This window comes from Procambarus clarkii, chromosome 34, assembly GCF_040958095.1.
Source record: "Procambarus clarkii isolate CNS0578487 chromosome 34, FALCON_Pclarkii_2.0, whole genome shotgun sequence".
In the NCBI taxonomy this organism is placed as follows: Eukaryota; Metazoa; Arthropoda; class Malacostraca; order Decapoda; family Cambaridae; genus Procambarus; species Procambarus clarkii.
This window is the reverse complement of record NC_091183.1, coordinates 33,737,593-33,756,620: the sequence shown is the minus strand read 5'-3', so window position 1 is coordinate 33,756,620 and position 19,028 is coordinate 33,737,593. Positions and strand designations below refer to the sequence as shown.

The 19,028-nt window shown below is 48.6% G+C and overlaps 1 protein-coding gene across 1 annotated transcript; it reads left to right on the top strand.

Moving 5' to 3' along the window:
* The first annotated feature begins 3,893 nt into the window (after positions 1-3,893).
* Positions 3,894-4,973, top strand: LOC123751756 (zonadhesin-like). Its single transcript, XM_069335695.1, has one exon. It carries the CDS (start codon positions 3,894-3,896, stop codon positions 4,971-4,973), a length of 1,080 nt encoding a protein of 359 aa, XP_069191796.1.
* The last annotated feature ends 14,055 nt before the right edge of the window (positions 4,974-19,028 follow it).

Genomic DNA, 19,028 nt, shown 5'->3' with positions numbered 1-19,028 from the left:
CAGAGCCATGAAACGTTTTCACAAGTGGATGTTTTTGTAGGGAAACGTTGCATGTTGTGTTGACGCGCTCACACGCTGTAGATCATGCCGCCTGTGTAGAGACCGCCGCATCCATTCACATTCAAGCTGGGACACCATTTGACACAAAAGTATTGGTAAATCATTGGAATTTGTTAGAAAGGGGGATACGAACCCCAGCTGGGACGAGTATAATATGTCGGGTGAGGAGAAGTAATCATCGCCAGGAGATGCCTCGTATGGGCCAATAGGCCGTCTGCAGTTACCTTGTTCTTATGTACCAGCGAGGCTTAGGAGAAGGATTAGGTTCATTGCTTCGACGATATCCTCTCAACCCCAAGGGAGCCGGTCGGCCGAGCGGACAGCACGTTGGATTTGTGATCCTGTGGTCCTGGGTTCGATCCCAGGCGCCGGCGAGAAACATTGGGCAGAGTTTCTTTCACTCTATGCCCCTGTTACCTAGCAGTAAATAGGTACCTGGGTGTTAGTCAGCTGTCACGGGCTGCTTCCTGGGGGTGGAGGCCTGGTCGAGGACCGGGCCGCGGGGACACTAAAGCCCCGAAATCATCTCAAGATAACCTCAAGAATCTCAAGATAACCCCCAAGGAATTACGGTTCATCTGGGAGGCGCTTGGGATCTGTTTCCCAGGCGCCCGGTCGCTGCCTCGCTCCGGTCAAGCTATAACTCTGCCAGAAATGATCGAAGGACGTCTGTCACTTGAAGTTTGATTGATAAAACAACACAAACGAGCAGAGGATACACGCCATGCAAAAATAAATTTCAATTGTGTTCATTAAATGCGCGCTTCGCGAACTGTGCAGTGAGCAATTGAACAACAGTGAACTTGATGCTTCGACGCTAAAAAGATATTAATCCTGAGCAAGGCAGTGATGGGCGGAGAGGCGGCCTCCCTGTAGGGTACACCGGTGTATCATCGCAGGGGGACCACAATACGGGGTGTTATCATGGCGTGTATACGGGCCGCCCAGTCCGACGGCTCCACAGACGACCTTCATAAAGTCCATCAACAGAAGAACCAGAAGTCCATTACCCAGGTACGTCCGCCCGCCCTTCCGACCGGGACGTTGGGGTCGGGTTACGGGGTTTTTTGTTTTTTTTTTCAGGATTTTTTTTTTCCTCTGGGTTCGACGCGCTCACCCGCGGAGAAGGGGGGGGGGACGGAGAGGGAGGGGGGGGGGGGTGAGGATAATACATTCTGCGTGAGAGAAGGGATCACAACACACACGCAGTCTTCGTGATTATGAATCCAACGCTGTTGTGCACGAATTCACAATTTGTGAGCATTTGATCAAATTACGACACCGTGTACGCACGCGCCAAATACGCGCACGCAAATCAACCCAGAACCTCTCTCCTCCCCCTCACACACACACACACACACACACACACACACACACACACACACACACACACACACACACACACACACACACACACACACACACACACACACACACACACATACACACACACACACATTTGTGAAAGACAAACTCTTCAGCACGGGTGGGACACGAACAAGGGGACACAGGTGGAAACTGAGTACCCAAATGAACCAGAGAGACATTAGAAAGATATTTTTCAGTGTCAGAGAAGTTATTAAATGGAATGCACTAGGAAGTGATGTGGTGGAGGCTGACTCCATACACTGTTTCAAATGTAGATATGATAGAGTCCAGTAGGCTCAGGAATCTGTACACCAGTTGATTGACAGTTGAGAGGCGGGGACCAAAGAGCTAGAGCTCAATCCCCCCAAGCGCAACTAGTGAGTACACACACACACACACACACACACACACACACACACACACACACACACACACACACACACACACACACACACACACACACACACACACACACCTCCCCTTCATTGAGCACTGGAGTTTCTTGAGCAAATAAAAATGAACTTATCATTTTGTCGAAAATGAGTTGTTTAAATGCCACCATAGTACAGGCAATTAACTAACCACCATACTGAAGAATTTAACTAGGTGATTAGATCTGGGTGATGCTTGTTCAACCCGTCCTCTCAACCAACACCTCTCATTATGTACGCTATGGTCCCCCAACGTACAAAATAAGGGGTGCTGTACAAAAGTAGCGAGTCACAGATATTCACTTGGGCCAATGAGTAAGTTGGTTGGGTTAGGTGGGTGGCATGGGTTTGGGCGTTTTAGTACCCCATATTTTGTACGTTGTGGCAAATCATGAGAACGATCTGGTAGACTAGAGCGAGTACCTCGTCATTTTACTTAAAGTTTACATCTTTGTATAGGAACAGTAAAGAAGTTTACACGGATCTATATCAACAGTGGATATTTACATGTTTATATATATATAAACACTAGTAAATATTTACTAGTGTTTATACTAGTTTCCACTAGTGTAAACTAGTGGAAGTTTACACATGTATTGCCCCATCTTATGGATTGTATGACCTATGAAGACCATGGTGTGTATGGTATACATAGCTCGGGGTATACTGCACAATGTAAAGTTTCCGGCTAAGATGTGTATACACTGACCCCCCCCCCCTCACAAGACCGATACTGCCCCCCCTCACAAGACCGACACTGACCCCCCCCCTCACAAGACCGACACTGACCCCCCCCTCACTAGACCGACACTGACCCCCCCTCACTAGACCGACACTGACCCCCCCTCACTAGACCGACACTGACCACCCCTCACTAGACCGACACTGACCCCCCCTCACTAGACCGACACTGACCCCCCCCCCCTCACGAGACCGACACTGACCCCCCATCACTAGACTGACACTACCCCCCCTCACTAGACCGACACTGACCCCCCCTCACAAGACCGACACTGACCCCCTCACAAGACCGACACTGACCCCCCGTCACAAGACCGACACTGACCCCCCCCCCTCACAAGACCGACACTGACCCCCTCACAAGACCGACACTGACCCCCTCACTAGACCGACACTGACCCCCCTCACAAGACCGACACTGACCCCCCCTCACAAGACCGACACTGACCCCCCCTCACAAGACCGACACTGACCCCCCCTCACAAGACCGACACTGACCCCCCCCTCACAAGACCGACACTGACCCCCCCTCACAAGACCGACACTGACCCCCCCTCACAAGACCGACACTGACCCCCCCTCACAAGACCGACACTGACCCCCCCCCCCCTCACAAGACCGACACTGACCCCCCCCTCACTAGACCGACACTGACCCCCCCCTCACTAGACCGACACTGACCCCCCCCTCACTAGACCGACACTGACCCCCCCCCTCACTAGACCGACACTGACCCCCCCCTCACTAGACCGACACTGACCCCCCCCTCACTAGACCGACACTGACCCCCCCCTCACTAGACCGACACTGACCCCCCCCCTCACTAGACCGACACTGACCCCCCCCCCTCACTAGACCGACACTGACCCCCCCCCCTCACTAGACCGACACTGACCCCCCCCCTCACTAGACCGACACTGACCCCCCCCCTCACAAGACCGACACTGACCCCCCCCTCACAAGACCGACACTGACCCCCCCTCACAAGACCGACACTGACCCCCCCTCACTAGACCGACACTGACCCCCCCCTCACTAGACCGACACTGACCCCCCCCCTCACTAGACCGACACTGACCCCCCCCTCACTAGACCGACACTGACCCCCCCCCCTCACTAGACCGACACTGACCCCCCCCCCTCACTAGACCGACACTGACCCCCCCTCACTAGACCGACACTGACCCCCCCCCCTCACTAGACCGACACTGACCCCCCCTCACTAGACCGACACTGACCCCCCCTCACTAGACCAAAGACCAACACTGACACCCCCCCCCTCACAAGACTGACATGCCGACACATTCAGAAAAGCAGACGCAGATTGTCGCAGACAAACATAACAGAGCTACAGATACGCAGACAATACCCACAGATACGCAGACAATACCCACAGATACGCAGACAATACCCACAGATACGCAGACAATACCCACAGATACGCAGACAATACCCACAGATACGCAGACAATACCCACAGATACGCAGACAATACCCACAGATACGCAGACAATACCCACAGATACGCAGACAATACCCACAGATACTCAGACAATACCCACAGATACGCAGACAATACCCACAGATACGCAGACAATACCCACAGATACGCAGACAATACCCACAGATACGCAGACAATACCCACAGATACGCAGACAATACCCACAGATACGCAGACAATACCCACGGATACGCAGACAATACCCACGGATACGCAGACAATACCCACAGATACGCAGACAATACCCACAGATACGCAGACAATGCCCACAGATACGCAGACAATACCCACAGATACGCAGACAATACCCACAGATACTCAGACAATACCCACAGATACGCAGACAATACCCACAGATACGCAGACAATACCCACAGATACTCAGACAATACCCACAGATACGCAGACAATACCCACAGATACGCAGACAATACCCACAGATACGCAGACAATACCCACAGATACGCAGACAATACCCACAGATACTCAGACGATACCCACAGATACTCAGACGATACCCACAGATACGCAGACAATACCCACAGATACGCAGACAATACCCACAGATACTCAGACAATACCCACAGATACGCAGACAATACCCACAGATACGCAGACAATACCCACAGATACTCAGACAATACCCACAGATACGCAGACAATACCCACAGATACGCAGACAATACCCACAGATACGCAGACAATACCCACAGATACTCAGACGATACCCACAGATACGCAGACAATACCCACAGATACGCAGACAATACCCACAGATACGCAGACAATATCCAGTACGGACCTCCACCAGAATGTACTCTGGCTTCTTCTTGACCACAGACACGCGACCACCACAGATGCTAAATACTAATTGTCGTGTCTTACGGAGGAAGGTGGGTATTGGGCACGTTGGCGGAGAGAGAGAGAAGGTCTGGGCATGTTGTGAGAGGCCAGAGTACCCTAGGGCACGGCCAGGGCACGGGCAGAGTACCCAGGGCACGGGCAGAGTACCCAGGGCACGGGTAGAGAACCCAGGGCACGAGAAGAGTACCCAGGGCACGGCCAGGGCACGGACAGAGTACCCAGGGCACGTGCAGAGTAGCCAGGGCACGGGCAGAGTAGCCAGGGCACGGGCAGAGTACCCAGGACACGGGCAGAGTCCCTAGGGCACGGGCAGAGTACCCAGGGCACGGGCAGAATACCCAGGGCACGTGCAGAGTAGCCAGGGCACGGGCAGAGTACCCCAGGGCACGGGCAGAGTACCCAGGGCACGGCCAGAGTACCCAGGGCACGGGCAGAGTACCCAGGGCACGGCCAGAGTACCCAGGACACGGGCAGAGTACCCAGGGCACGGGCAGAGTACCCAGGGCACGGCCAGAGTACCCAGGGCACGGGCAGAGTACCCAGGGCACGGGCAGAGTACCCAGGGCACGGGCAGAGTACCCAGGGCACGGGCAGAGTACCCAGGGCACGGGCAGAGTACCCAGGGCACGGGCAGAGTACCCAGGGCACGGGCAGAGTACCCAGGGCACGGCCAGAGTACCCAGGGCACGGGCAGAGTACCCAGGGCACGGCCAGAGTACCCAGGGCACGGGCAGAGTACCCAGGGCACGGGCAGAGTACCCAGGGCACGGGCAGAGTACCCAGGGCACGGCCAGAGTACCCAGGGCACGGCCAGAGTACCCAGGGCACGGGGCATCACTCAGGCCACACGCCCACGCCAGGCTTCTTGATTTAGTTCTGTTGGTAATTATACGCGTAAGGCGGCTGAGTTTTAAGCTCTTGGGTCCCGCCTCTCGACATTCAAGGCAGCTTATTGCTTCTCAGAACCTGTAATTAGTACTCTTTATGTTCTTATTCAAGTTTAGATACAGAAAATAACAGGGTGTAAATACTGGTTTGTAAATAGGGTTGTTAATTTACGGACTATTTACCGGTTAACATAATAAACAGGGGATCGCTGGATTGTTTCAAGCGTAGGTTAGACATATATATGAATGAGTTTGGGTGGAACACAGGCCTCATTATGGCTAACCATCCTGTGTAATGGGGATTTTTAGCATTACGTACCTAGTTTTTTGACACACGCTGTACTCCCCTTCATATAGTCTAGGGCAGCTGCACAAATGTAGATGTACCTAATGTATTAATAACAATAAATAAATTGGGTGGATATAAATAGAAGCTGTATAATACAGGCCAACACACCTACTGCAGTTTAAACTGTATTGTTATATGAAGACAAAATTAAGGTTATGAGATGGGATTGAACCTGCATCTTGAGATTATCTTGAGATGATTTCGGGGCTTTAGTGTCCCCGCGGCCCGGTCTTCGACCAGGCCTCCACCCCCAGGAAGCAGCCCGTGACAGCTGACTAACACCCAGGTACCTATTTACTGCTAGGTAACAGGGGCATAGGGTGAAAGAAACTCTGCCCAATGTTTCTCGCCGGCGCCTGGGATCGAACCCAGGACCACAGGATCACAAGTCCCGCGTGCTGTCCGCTCGGCCGACCGGCTCCCAGGACATCCATCTGCATCCCGGAACTTGCCAGGCACACACGCACACACTACTGGCTGAACCATGACGTGCTCATTGATATGTCAAGTTCTTGTGAATGTGTTTTAGTATGTTAAGTGTAAGGTGTAGGGAGCCAGTCGGCCGAGCGGACAGCACACTGGACTTGTGATCCTGTGGTCCCGGGTTCAATCCCGGGCGCCGGCGAGAAACAATGGGCAGAGTTTCTTTCACCCTATGCCCCTGTTACCTAGCAGTAAAATAGGTACCTGGGTGTTAGTCAGCTGTCACGGGCTGCTTCCTGTGGTTGGAGGCCTGGTCGAGGACCGGGCCGCGGGGACACTAAAGCCCCGAAATCATCTCAAGATAACCTCTCAAGATAAGGCGTCTGTCTGTCTCAACCAGTCCGCTCCTTACTCCATTCAGTATATATTCTTCTCTTGACACTAAAAGTTACTGGTAATATTTATGTTAAAAGAATTTATTTTCACTTGTCCCCGTGTTCGTTTCCCTGACAAGTTAAGTAGCCTTGCCTTGTCAACCGTGTCAAGTAGCCTTGCCTTGCCAACCGTGTCAAGTAGCCTTGCCTTGCCAACCGTGTCAAGTAGCCTTGCCTTGTCAACCGTGTCAAGTAGCCTTGCCTTGCCAACCGTGTCAAGTAGCCTTGCCTTGCCAACCGTGTCAAGTAGCCTTGCCTTGCCAACCGTGTCAAGTAGCCTTGCCTTGCCAACCGTGTCAAGTAGCCTTGCCTTGCCAACCGTGTCAAGTAGCCTTGCCTTGCCAACCGTGTCAAGTAGCCTTGCCTTGTCAACCGTGTCAAGTAGCCTTGTCTTGTCAACCGTGTCAAGTAGCCTTGCCTTGCCAACCGTGTCAAGTAGCCTTGCCTTGTCAACCGTGTCACGTAGCCTTGCCTTGTCAACCGTGTCAAGTAGCCTTGCCTTGTCAACCGTGTCAAGTAGCCTTGCCTTGTCAACCGTGTCACGTAGCCTTGCCTTGTCAACCGTGTCAAGTAGCCTTGCGTTGTCAACCGTGTCAAGTAGCCTTGCCTTGTCAACCGTGTCAAGTAGCCTTGCCTTGTCAACCGTGTCAAGTAGCCTTGCCTTGTCAACCGTGTCAAGTAGCCTTGTCTTGTCAACCGTGTCAAGTAGACTTGTCTTGTCAACCGTGTCAAGTAGCCTTGCCTTGTCACCCGTGTCAAGTAGCGTTGCCTTTGTCAACCGTGTCAAGTAGCCTTCCCTTGTCAACCGTGTCAAGTAGCCTTGCCTTGTCACCCGTGTCAAGTAGCGTTGCCTTTATCAACCGTGTCAAGTAGCCTTCCCTTGTCAACCGTGTCAAGTAGCCTTGCCTTGTCACCCGTGTCAAGTAGCGTTGCCTTTGTCAACCGTGTCAAGTAGCCTTGCCTTGTCAACCGTGTCAAGTAGCCTTGCCTTGTCAACCGTGTCAAGTAGCCTTGTCTTGTCAACCGTGTCAAGTACCCTTGTCTTGTCAACCGTGTCAAGTAGCCTTGCCTTGTCAACCGTGTCAAGTAGCGTTGCCTTTATCAACCGTGTCAAGTAGCCTTCCCTTGTCAACCGTGTCAAGTAGCCTTGCCTTGTCACCCGTGTCAAGTAGCGTTGCCTTTGTCAACCGTGTCAAGTAGCGTTGCCTTGTCAACCGTGTCAAGTAGCGTTGCCTTTGTCAACCGTGTCAAGTAGCCTTCCCTTGTCAACCGCGTCTCAAGTAGCGTTGTCTTTGTCAACCGTGTCAAGTTGCCTAGTCAACCATGTCAAGTAGCCTTGCCTTGCCAACCGTGTCAAGTAGCCTTGTCTTGTCAACCGTGTCAAGTAGCCTTGTCTTGTCAACCGTGTCAAGTAGCCTTCGTTACTCGGGCCTCTCGTAACTTCTCTCTCTCGTAACCCGGAACCTTAGGACTACGAATCCCGATCACTGTCCGCTCAGCCGTCAGGCCCCTATGATGCCCATAGTTACAAAAAGTACTATGTAAACAGGAGGATGAGTTGTGTTATGACATGCGGGGTGGGGGTGTGGGCTCGAACCCTCGGGGGTGTGATGGAGGCCGGCAGGCTTCTCCTGGTCTTTAGCAACACTTTCATAAACATTACTCGCGATTGAATACGTTTAAACGTTTTCTCCTAAAAAGTGTCATCCAACCACTTGGGCTGAACGGTAGAGCTACGGCCTGGCTTCCTGCAGGTCGGAGTTCAATCCCCCCCCGACCGTCCACAAGTGGTTGGCTCCCATTCCTTCACCCCCACGTCCCATCCCAAATCCTTATCCTTATCCTTAGTCCTAAGGTTCCGGGTTCGATCCCCGGTGGAGGCGGAAATAAATGGGCAGAGTTTCTTTCACCCTGATCCGCCTGTTCACCTAGCAGTAAATAGGTGCCTGGGAGTTAGACAGCTGCTACGGGCTGCTTCCTGGGGGTTGTGTAACTAAAAAGGAGGCCTAGTCGAGGACCGGGCCGCGGGAACGCTAAGCCCCGAAATCATCTCAAGATAACCTCAAGATAAGATAACAAAAAAATATCATTTAATCATTAAGACTAATTTTGCACCTAATATTTCGTCCAATTTCGTAAGTGCCTTAAGTACTACTTGGTATTGAATAAAATGAGGATGTCTTGTTAAATTTATATTTAGAGGAAACCGGTTGGCCGAGCGGACAGCGCGCTGGACTTCTGATCTTGTGATCCTAGGTTCGATCCCAGGCGCCGGCGAGTAACATTGGGCAGAGTTTCTTTCACCCTATGCCCCTGTTACCTAGCAGTAAAATAGGTACCTGGGTGTTAGTCAGCTGTCACGGGCTGCTTCCTGGGGTTGGAGGCCTGGTCGAGGACCGGGCCGCGGGGACACTAAAAAGCCCCGAAATCATCTCAAGATAACCTCAAGATAACCTCAAGATGTGTGTGTGTGTGTGCGTGTGTGTGTGTGTGTGTGTGTGTGTGTGCGTGCGTGTGTGTGTGTGTGCGTGTGCGTGTGCGTGTATGTATGCGTGTGTGCGTGTGTCTTGGGTAGCTTCAAGCACGCTGTATTTTAATATTTATGAATCCATATTAACATGCTACAGTTCCTCGCTGTCTCTCTTCAACACTGTTTAAGCGAGGAAAAGAAATACAGAAAGATGAAGACGAGAGATGAGAGGAAAAGAAACAAAAGAAAAAAACAAGAGGTAATAGAGAGGCGGAGAGCGAGGGAAAGCCAGGAGCATGGCGGCAGCATCACAGGTGAGATGAGAGAGATGAGAGAAGAGATGAGAGCGGAGAGTTGAGGGAGATGAGGAAGTCAAGGAGGCACGCGACCCACAAGACACCGCCGACCCGGCCGGAAATGTGCGGGAAACTTGGCTGTTTTTGTCACCAGGATGAAAATAACCAGGCAACGTTACTGAGCTTCCCTCTCTCCCTCTCTCCCTCTCTCTCTCCCTCTCTCTCTCACCTCCGTCCCTCCCTCTCTCCCTCCCTCCCTCCCTCCCTCCCTCCCTCCCTCTCTCTCTCTCTCTCTCTCTCTCTCTCTCTCTCTCTCTCTCTCTCTCTCTCTCTCTCTCTCTCTCTCTCTCTCTCTCTCTCTCTCTCTCTCTCTCTCTCTCTCACACCGCTCTCCCTTCCTCTTACACTGTGTATGGCAACTCCTGATTCGCTCTTAAACACTCTTTTTACACATTTTATATTAATGCAGCACCGCCGGGTGCCATAATTGATGCCCGGACTCTCCCACACCCTCTACCACACACCCCTCCCACACCCCCCTCCCACACCCCCCTCCCACACCCCCTCCCACACCCCCTCCCACACCCCCTCTCACACCCCCTCCCACACCCCCTCCCACACCCCCTCCCACACCCCCTCCCACACCCCCCTCCCACACCCCCCTCCCACACCCCCCTCCCACACCCCCTCCCACACCCCCCTCCCACACCCCCCTCCCACACCCCCCTCCCACACCCCCCTCCCACACCCCCCTCCCACACCCCCCTCCCACACCCCCCTCCCACACCCCCCTCCCACACCCCCCTCCCACACCCCCCTCCCACACCCCCCTCCCACACCCCCTCCCACACCCCCTCCCACACCCCCTCCCACACGGGACTGTGGTCGGGCGGAGCGGTAAATAGCGTCACTTGCCCTGACTTGAATATCAATCATAAGGTTTTAAAATTCTGTCGAAAAGGTTGAACAATTAAATATTTTTTTTAAACCGTAAACATGGGGTAGGGTAGAATGAAAGACGCACCTGTGTGTACTGACCTAGTTGTGCTTGCGGGGGTTGAGCTCTGGCTCTTTGGTCCCGCCTCTGAACCGTCAATTAACTGGTGTACAGATTCCTGAGCCTATCGGGCTCTATCATATCTACACTTGAAACTGTGTATGGAGTCAGCCTCCACCACATCACTTCCTAGTGCATTCCATCTGTTAACTACTCTGACACTGAAAAAGTTCCTTCTAACGTCCAAGGTGTGTGTGTGTGTGTGTGTGTGTGTGTGTGTGTGTGTGTACTCACCTAGTTGTACTCACCTAGTTGTGTTTGCGGGGGTTGAGCTCTGGCTCTTTCGTCCCGCCTCTCAACCGTCAATTAACTGGTGTACAGATTCCTGAGCCTATCGGGCTCTATCATATCTACACTTGAAACTGTGTATGGAGTCAGCCTCCACCACATCACTTCCTAATGCATTCCATTTGTTAACTACTCTGACACTAAAAAAGTTCTTTCTAATATCTCTGTGGCTCATTTGGGCACTCAGTTTCCACCTGTGTCCCCTTGTGCGTGTGCCCCTTGTGTTAAATAGACTGTCTTTATGTGTGCGTGTGCGTGTGCGTGTGTGTGTGTGTGTGTGTGTGTGTGTGTGTGTGTGTGTGTGCGTGTGTGTTGGTGTGTGTGTGTGATCATCTTGGACCAAACTCTGGGCGTCACCTGGTCGCCTCTCGACACCCAACACACGAATGATTGATGTAAATGAAGCGACATTTGCATTGACAATCGATCAATAAATGACAGTCGTAAGGACTAAAGATGTTTATAAATATATACATTAAGTCGGAACGTAACATTTAATATCGTGTATCCGAGCAATGGAGGACTCGGCTCATTTCTCTGTGTTTTCCAGCGATATGTAAATGGTCAGAGTTCAGTGAAGTGTCAATGCCAGTGTTCAATGAAGAACAATGAAGTGTTCAGGCGTTCTCAGAACATTGACCCCATCGTAAATATTGGGCAAATGGTCGTTAATCCTGCAGTCTCCGTCTCTCTTGAGTGAAAAACACGTTACTCTAACGTGTCCTGAGGTTGTGTTCATTCCATACCGCGGCCCACCCCAAGACGCATTCATCATTTCTAAAATGCTGCTCATTCAAGGTTGGAATTTTCTAGATATAACATATTATTATTATTATTATATATTAGCATATTTTGCATATTCGTAGGTTAGGTTAGGTTATGTGTAAGCTTCTGCTGTGAATTATTTGTATTTTTAATTCGTGGGTGAAGCGTTTACAGAGTTCTGATTCGAACAGAGATCGTCAGCGAAGCACTCGTTGTTCGAGAACTTTTCGAACGTCATCAGTTGCCATTTGCGTATACATAAATTGTATTTGTGTATACCCGTTCACGTTCTCATAAACTAAGCCCAAATGTCCGTTAATCTAGCCCCAAAACTCCGTTTATGAATGAAAACCGGTTTACACACGACTCACAACTTGATGACGTTCGATTATTTCTCGAACAGTGCTTCGCTGACGTCCTCTGTTCGAACCACAATGCTGTAAAAGCTTCACCCACGTATAAAAATAATTATCAGCAGAACCCGAACACCTTACCTTGAGGTTACCTTGAGGTGCTTCCGGGGCTTAGCGTCCCCGCGGCCCGGTCGTCGACCAGGCCTCCTCTAATACCTATACCTAACGCAACCTATGGCAAACTTTAACCGGAAATGTATTATAATATTAAATGATGAGAACAAACCATTTTTTAATATGCAGTATGTTAAAATTGATGAATGCGTCTAGGGGGTGTGGGGATGGCCGCCGCTCGAACGAGCCTTCCCTGATGACAGTGTAACAGCCTATCCTGATCAAGAAAGGCTAAAACTGATCCCAAGTAATACAAATTATTACCAAAAGAATCTAAACACCTAACCTAACCTAGGCTTAACTATACACAACACTGTGTTACATTAGTAATGTATTATATTTATACTACAATAATTATTGATATGGGCAAAATGGTGGCCTTCATCAGTGCAAAAAATGGCAATATATTTGCGATATATTGCATTTTTTTTTAAATATATTACTGTATAATATAGTAATGTATTAATATATTTTAATATTATCACGATGGTCATGTATTTGCTACAGCATTACCAGTGTTCATAATTTTAATTTAAAGCAGTTGCTTAAGGTAGGGTTAATTGTCCCATAAATACTAAACACTGTTATTAATACAGAACAAATAGTGTTCTTCAGAGTTAAATGTGAACACGACGATCATTAGCAAACAATAAAATAACGTCTGAAAAGGACAAATAATCATTTACGTGTCCATCTTACGAAACCTGTACATCTTTCCTCAATCATGGCGGCTGTGTATACATATATTAAAGAGTTTAGGAGCTCCGAAGCCCTGCGTGGATGTTTATAACAATAATAACCTTGGGTTCTTAAGTTTCCAAGCTCGTGTACTGTTTAATATATATATATATAGGCAAAGTCGCAGTGATTAAAGAAAGATGTACAGGTTTCGTACAGACTTGATGAACCCTGGCTCTGTCTTGGAAGTTATTACACGAAGACTCACTTCATGCGGGTCGGTGTTCAATCCCCGACCGTCCGCAAGTGATTGGGCACCATTCCTTCCCGCCCGTCCCATCCCAAATCATTATTCTGACCCTTTCCCAGTCCTATATAGTCGTAATGGCTTGGCGCTTCTCCTGATAATTCCTTCCTTCCTTCGTTCGACTAAACCTTCAGTTTGTTCTGAGTGAACAAAGAGAGAGAGGACCCCCCCAAAAAAAGAGAGAGAGGACCCAAGTTCGAATCCCGTGTAGGAGGAAGCGATTGGGCACTATTTCTCCGACGAAGCCCACGCCCCTGTGTAACCAGCAGTAATTAGGAATGTGTGTAAATCGACTGGTGCATTGTGTTGTGATGAAGAAAACGTAGGATATGGCTTTCAAATGAGCTATTACCTATAGTAGGGTATTATGGGGTAGATAGCTTGTGGGTATTTTGTATGTTGTGATTATTTCCTTGGCAAACATTATGAAGTTTAAGCCTAACTTCGAAGTGACTGTTAAGGTGAGGATTCCATTCTGGCGCTGATATGCTCAGTACTGGTCGTAAGTACATATGTGCTGTACACAATTACAGACAGTTCCATGTTCATATTTCTAATGGTCGTTCTTGTGTTCGACAGAGTTGCATATGCCGCCAGTGTTATACAGTTTGTGTGTGCTCCAGGTGACAGTCTCGGGGTGACGTCCAACACTCAAGTCCGTGACTCTTCAGGTTATGGAAATTGTAGTCCCTTCTGGTGGGATGATGTCTCTGCCTGGCTTCCCACTCTCACCTTACCTTGGGATGATTTCGGGGCTTAGCGTCCCCGCGGCCCGGTCTCTTCGACCTGTACCTGCAATATAATTAGTTTCGTGGCATTAGATTTGTGCGTTGCTTGCACTAAGTTCAGCTTGCGTGAGTTTGTGCTTGCACTAAGTTGAGCTTGCGTGAGTTTGTGCTTGCACTAAGTTGAGCTTGCGTGCGTTCGTGCTTCCACTAAGTTGAGCTTGCGTGCGTTCGTGCTTGCAGTAAGTTGAGCTTGCGTGCGTGCGTGCACGGGGGCGGCCTTGCGTGCGTGCGTGCACGGGGGCGGCCTTGCGTGTGTGCATACATTGTATAAGCTAGCTCCACCTCTTCTGACAATTGTTTTATAGCCGTCGTTGAGAGAACTGAGACGGAAGCGCTTGGGCGTGGGTGATGATGTGGTGGTGGTGGGAGACTAATGTGGTCATGTGTGTGTGTGTGTGTGTGTGTGTGTGTATTCACCTAGTTGTGTTTGCGGGGGTTGAGCTTTGCTCTTTCGGCCCGCCTCTTAACTGTCAATCAACTGTTTACTAACTACTACTTTTTTCTCCCACACACACACACACACATACACACACACACACATACACACACACACACACACACACACACACACACACACACACACACACACACACACACACACACACACACACACACACATACACACACATACACACACATACACACACATACACACATATACACACACACATACACACACACACACACACACACACACACACACACAAGGAATCATTCAGGAATCATTCAAGGAATCACACAAGGTGTAAGGAATCATTCAGAATCTTGTACACCACATATGTAAGACCAATCCTGGAGTATGCGGCCCCAGCATGGAGCCCGTACCTTGTCAAGCACAAGACGAAGCTGGAAAAAGTCCAAAGGTATGCTACTAGACTAGTCCCAGAACTAAGAGGCATGAGTTATGAGGAAAGGCTGCGGGAAATGCACCTCACGACACTGGAAGACAGAAGAGTAAGGGGAGACATGATCACAACCTACAAAATCCTCAGGGGAATCGACCGGGTAAACAAGGACGAACTTTTCAACACTGGTGGGACGCGAACAAGGGGACACAGGTGGAAGCTGAGTACCCAAATGAGCCACAGAGACGTTAGAAAGAACTTTTTCAGTGTCAGAGTAGTTAGCAAATGGAATGCATTAGGAAGTGATGTGGTGGAGGCTGACTCCATTCACAGTTTCAAATGTAGATATGATAGAGCCCAATAGGCTCAGGAATCTGTACACCAGTTGATTGACGGTTGAGAGGCGGGACCAAAGAGCCAGAGCTCAACCCCCGCAAGCACAATTAGGTGAGTACAATTAGGTGAGTACACACACACACACACACACACACACACACACACACACACACACACACACACACACACACACACACACACACACACCAGGAAGCAGCCCGTGACAGCTGACTAACTCCCAGGTACCTATTTACTGCTAGGGAACAGGGGCATTCAGGGTGAAAGAAACTTTGCCCATTTGTTTCTGCCTGGTGCGGGAATCGAACCCGCGTCATAGAATAACGAGTACTACGCGCTATCCACCAGGCCCCTGTCCTGTGTGTGTGTGTGTGTGTGTGTGTGTGTGTGTGTGTGTGTGTGTGTGTGTGTGTGTGTGTGCATACTCACCTAGTTGTGCTTGCAGGGGTTGAGCTCTGGCTCTTTGCTCCCGCCTCTCAACCGTCAATCATCTGGTGTGCAGATTCCTGAGCCTATTTGGCTCTATCATATCTACACTTGAAACTGTGTATGGAGTCAGCCTCCACCACATCACTTCCTAATGCATTCCATTTGTTAACTACTCTGATACTGAAAAAAGTTCTTTCTAGTGTCCCTGTGGCTTATTTGGGTACTAAGTTTCCACCTGTGTCTCCTTGTTCGTGTTCCACCTGTGTTAAATAGTTTATCTTTGTCCGCCCTGTCAATTCCTTAGAGAATTTTGTAGGTGGTTGTCATGTCTCCCCTTACTCCTATGTCTTCCAGGGACGTGAGGTTTAGCTCCTTTAGCCTTTCCTCGTAGCTCATACCTCTCAGTTCTGGGACTAGTCTGGTGGCATACCTCTGAATCTTCTCTAACTTTGTCATGTGTTTAACAAGGTATGGATTCCAGTCAGGCGCTGCATATTCCAGGATTGGTCTGACGTAAGTGGTATACAGGGTCCTGAACGATTCCTTACACAAGTTTCTAAAGGCAGTTCTTATGTTGGCCAATCTAGCATATGCCGCTGCTAGAGTGTGTGTGCGCGCGCGCGCGTTTTGCTCGAGTGACATAGGCCACATTTGCACAACAGACCATCATTTTCACTGTACGCAATCATCACTGTACACAACCATCTTCAATACAGACTGCCTTCATCACTATCCCAGCTTCACTACACTGTACTGGATACCCCGCATTTGCCGTCATTATCACTACGATCCCGACCCTTCACCACCATCCCTACCCTTCACCATCCCTACCCTTCACCACCTTCCCAACTTCCCCCAACTCCTAACCATCTCCCCTACCCTTCAACACTTTCTTTTTCATCGCTGTCACCCTCTTCACTAAGCACTGTTTTCATTAACAAAGTCAATAACACCAATTAACTATCCATCGTATATAAAATAATATACTGAAGACATCTCCGGGAGAATAGAAACGGGTATTTAAAGAGATTGTAAATGGGTGTATTTTATTTTTCATTACGTGCAAGGATGGGGGACATGGGGGATCGATCCTGGCTCTTGTAAGACCATTGCCAAACAATATATTATATATATATATATATATATATATATATATATATATATATATATATATATATATATATGTCGTACCTAGTAGCCAGAACGCACTTTTCAGCCTACTATGCAATGCCCGATTTGCCTAATAAGCCAAGTTTTCCTTAATTAATATATTTTCTCTAATTTTTTTCTTAGGAAATGATAAAGCTACCTATTTCATTATGTTTGAGGATAATTTTTTTTTATTGGAGTTAAAATCAACGTAGATATATGACTGAACCTAACCAACCCTACCTAACCTAACCTAACCTATCTGTATAGGTTAGGTTAGATTAGGTAGCCGAAAAAGTTAGGTTAGGTTAGGTTAGGTAGGTTAGGTAGTTGAAAAACCATTAATTCATGAAAACTTGGCTTATTAGGCCAATCGGGCCTTGCATAGTAGGCTGAGAAGTGAGTTCTGGCTAATAGGTACGACATATATATATATATATATATATATATATATATATATATATATATATATATATATATATATGTCGTACCTAATAGCCAGAACGCACTTCTCAGCCTACTATTCAAGGCCCGATTTGCCTAATAAGCCAAGTTTTCATGAATTAATGTTTTTTCGTCTACCTAACCTACCTAACCTAACCTAACCTAGCTTTTTTGGGCTACCTAACCTAACCTTACCTATAAATATAGGTTAGGTTAGGTTAGGTAGGGTTGGTTAGGTTCGGTCATATATCTACGTTAGTTTTAACTCCAATAAAAAAAAATTGACCTCATACATAGAGAAAAGGGTTGCTTTATCATTTCATAAGAAAAAAATTATAGTAAATATATTAATTCAGGAAAACTTGGCTTATTAGGCAAATCGGGCCTTGAATAGTAGGCTGAGAAGTGAGTTCTGGCTACTAGGTACGACATATATATATATATATATATATATATATATATATATATATATATATATATATATATATATATATATATATATATGTCGTACCTAGTAGCCAGAACGCACTTTTCAGCCTACTATGCAAGGCCCGATTTGCCTAATAAGCCAAGTTTTCCTGAATTAATATTTTTTCTCTAATTTTTTTTCTTATGAAATGATAAAGCTACCCATTTCATTATGTATGAGGTCAATTTTTTTTATTGGAGTTAAAATTAACGTAGATATATGACCGAACCTAACCAACCCTACCTAACCTAACCTAACCTATCTTTATAGGTTAGGTTAGGTAGCAGAAAAAGTTAGGTTCGGTAGGTTAGGTAGTCGAAAAAACATTAATTCATGAAAACTTGGCTTATTAGGCAAATCGGGCCTTGCATAGTAGGCTGAGAAGTGCATTCTGGCTACTAGGTACGACATATATATATATATATATATATATATATATATATATATATATATATATATATATATATATATATATATATATATATATATATTCATTCACCTGGGCACTTGGAGACTCGAATAGCCGACCCACGAGCGTGAGGCTCTGTCGACTGGGCTATGAGTAGTCTGAATTTAAGAGGGGTGTTGAATTTTCAATTTTTGTTTTCAAGTAGAATGGAAAGAGATCAAGCCTTAAGTGCAGTGAAAAGCTCTGTACCCCAGGGCACAGTCCTTGCACTGCTGCTTTGTACCCCAGGGCACAGTCCTTGCACCGTTGGTCTGTTCCCAGGGCACAGTCCTTGCACCACTGCTCTGTACCCCAGGACACAGTCCTTGCACCGCTGGTCTGTTCCCAGGGCACAGTCCTTGCACTGCTGCTCTGTACCCCAGGACACAGTCCTTGCACCGCTGCTCTGTACCCCAGGGCACAGTCCTTGCACTGCTGCTCTGTACCCCAGGGCACAGTCCTTGCACCGCTGCTGTGTACCCCAGGGCATAGTCCTTGCACCGCTGCTCTGTACCCCAGGGCACAGTCCTTGATCGCTACTCTGTACCCCAGGGTACAGTCCTTGCACCGCTGCTCTGTACCCCAGGGCACAGTCCTTGCACCGCTGCTCTGTACCCCAGGGCATAGTCCTTGCACCGCTGCTCTGTACCCCAGG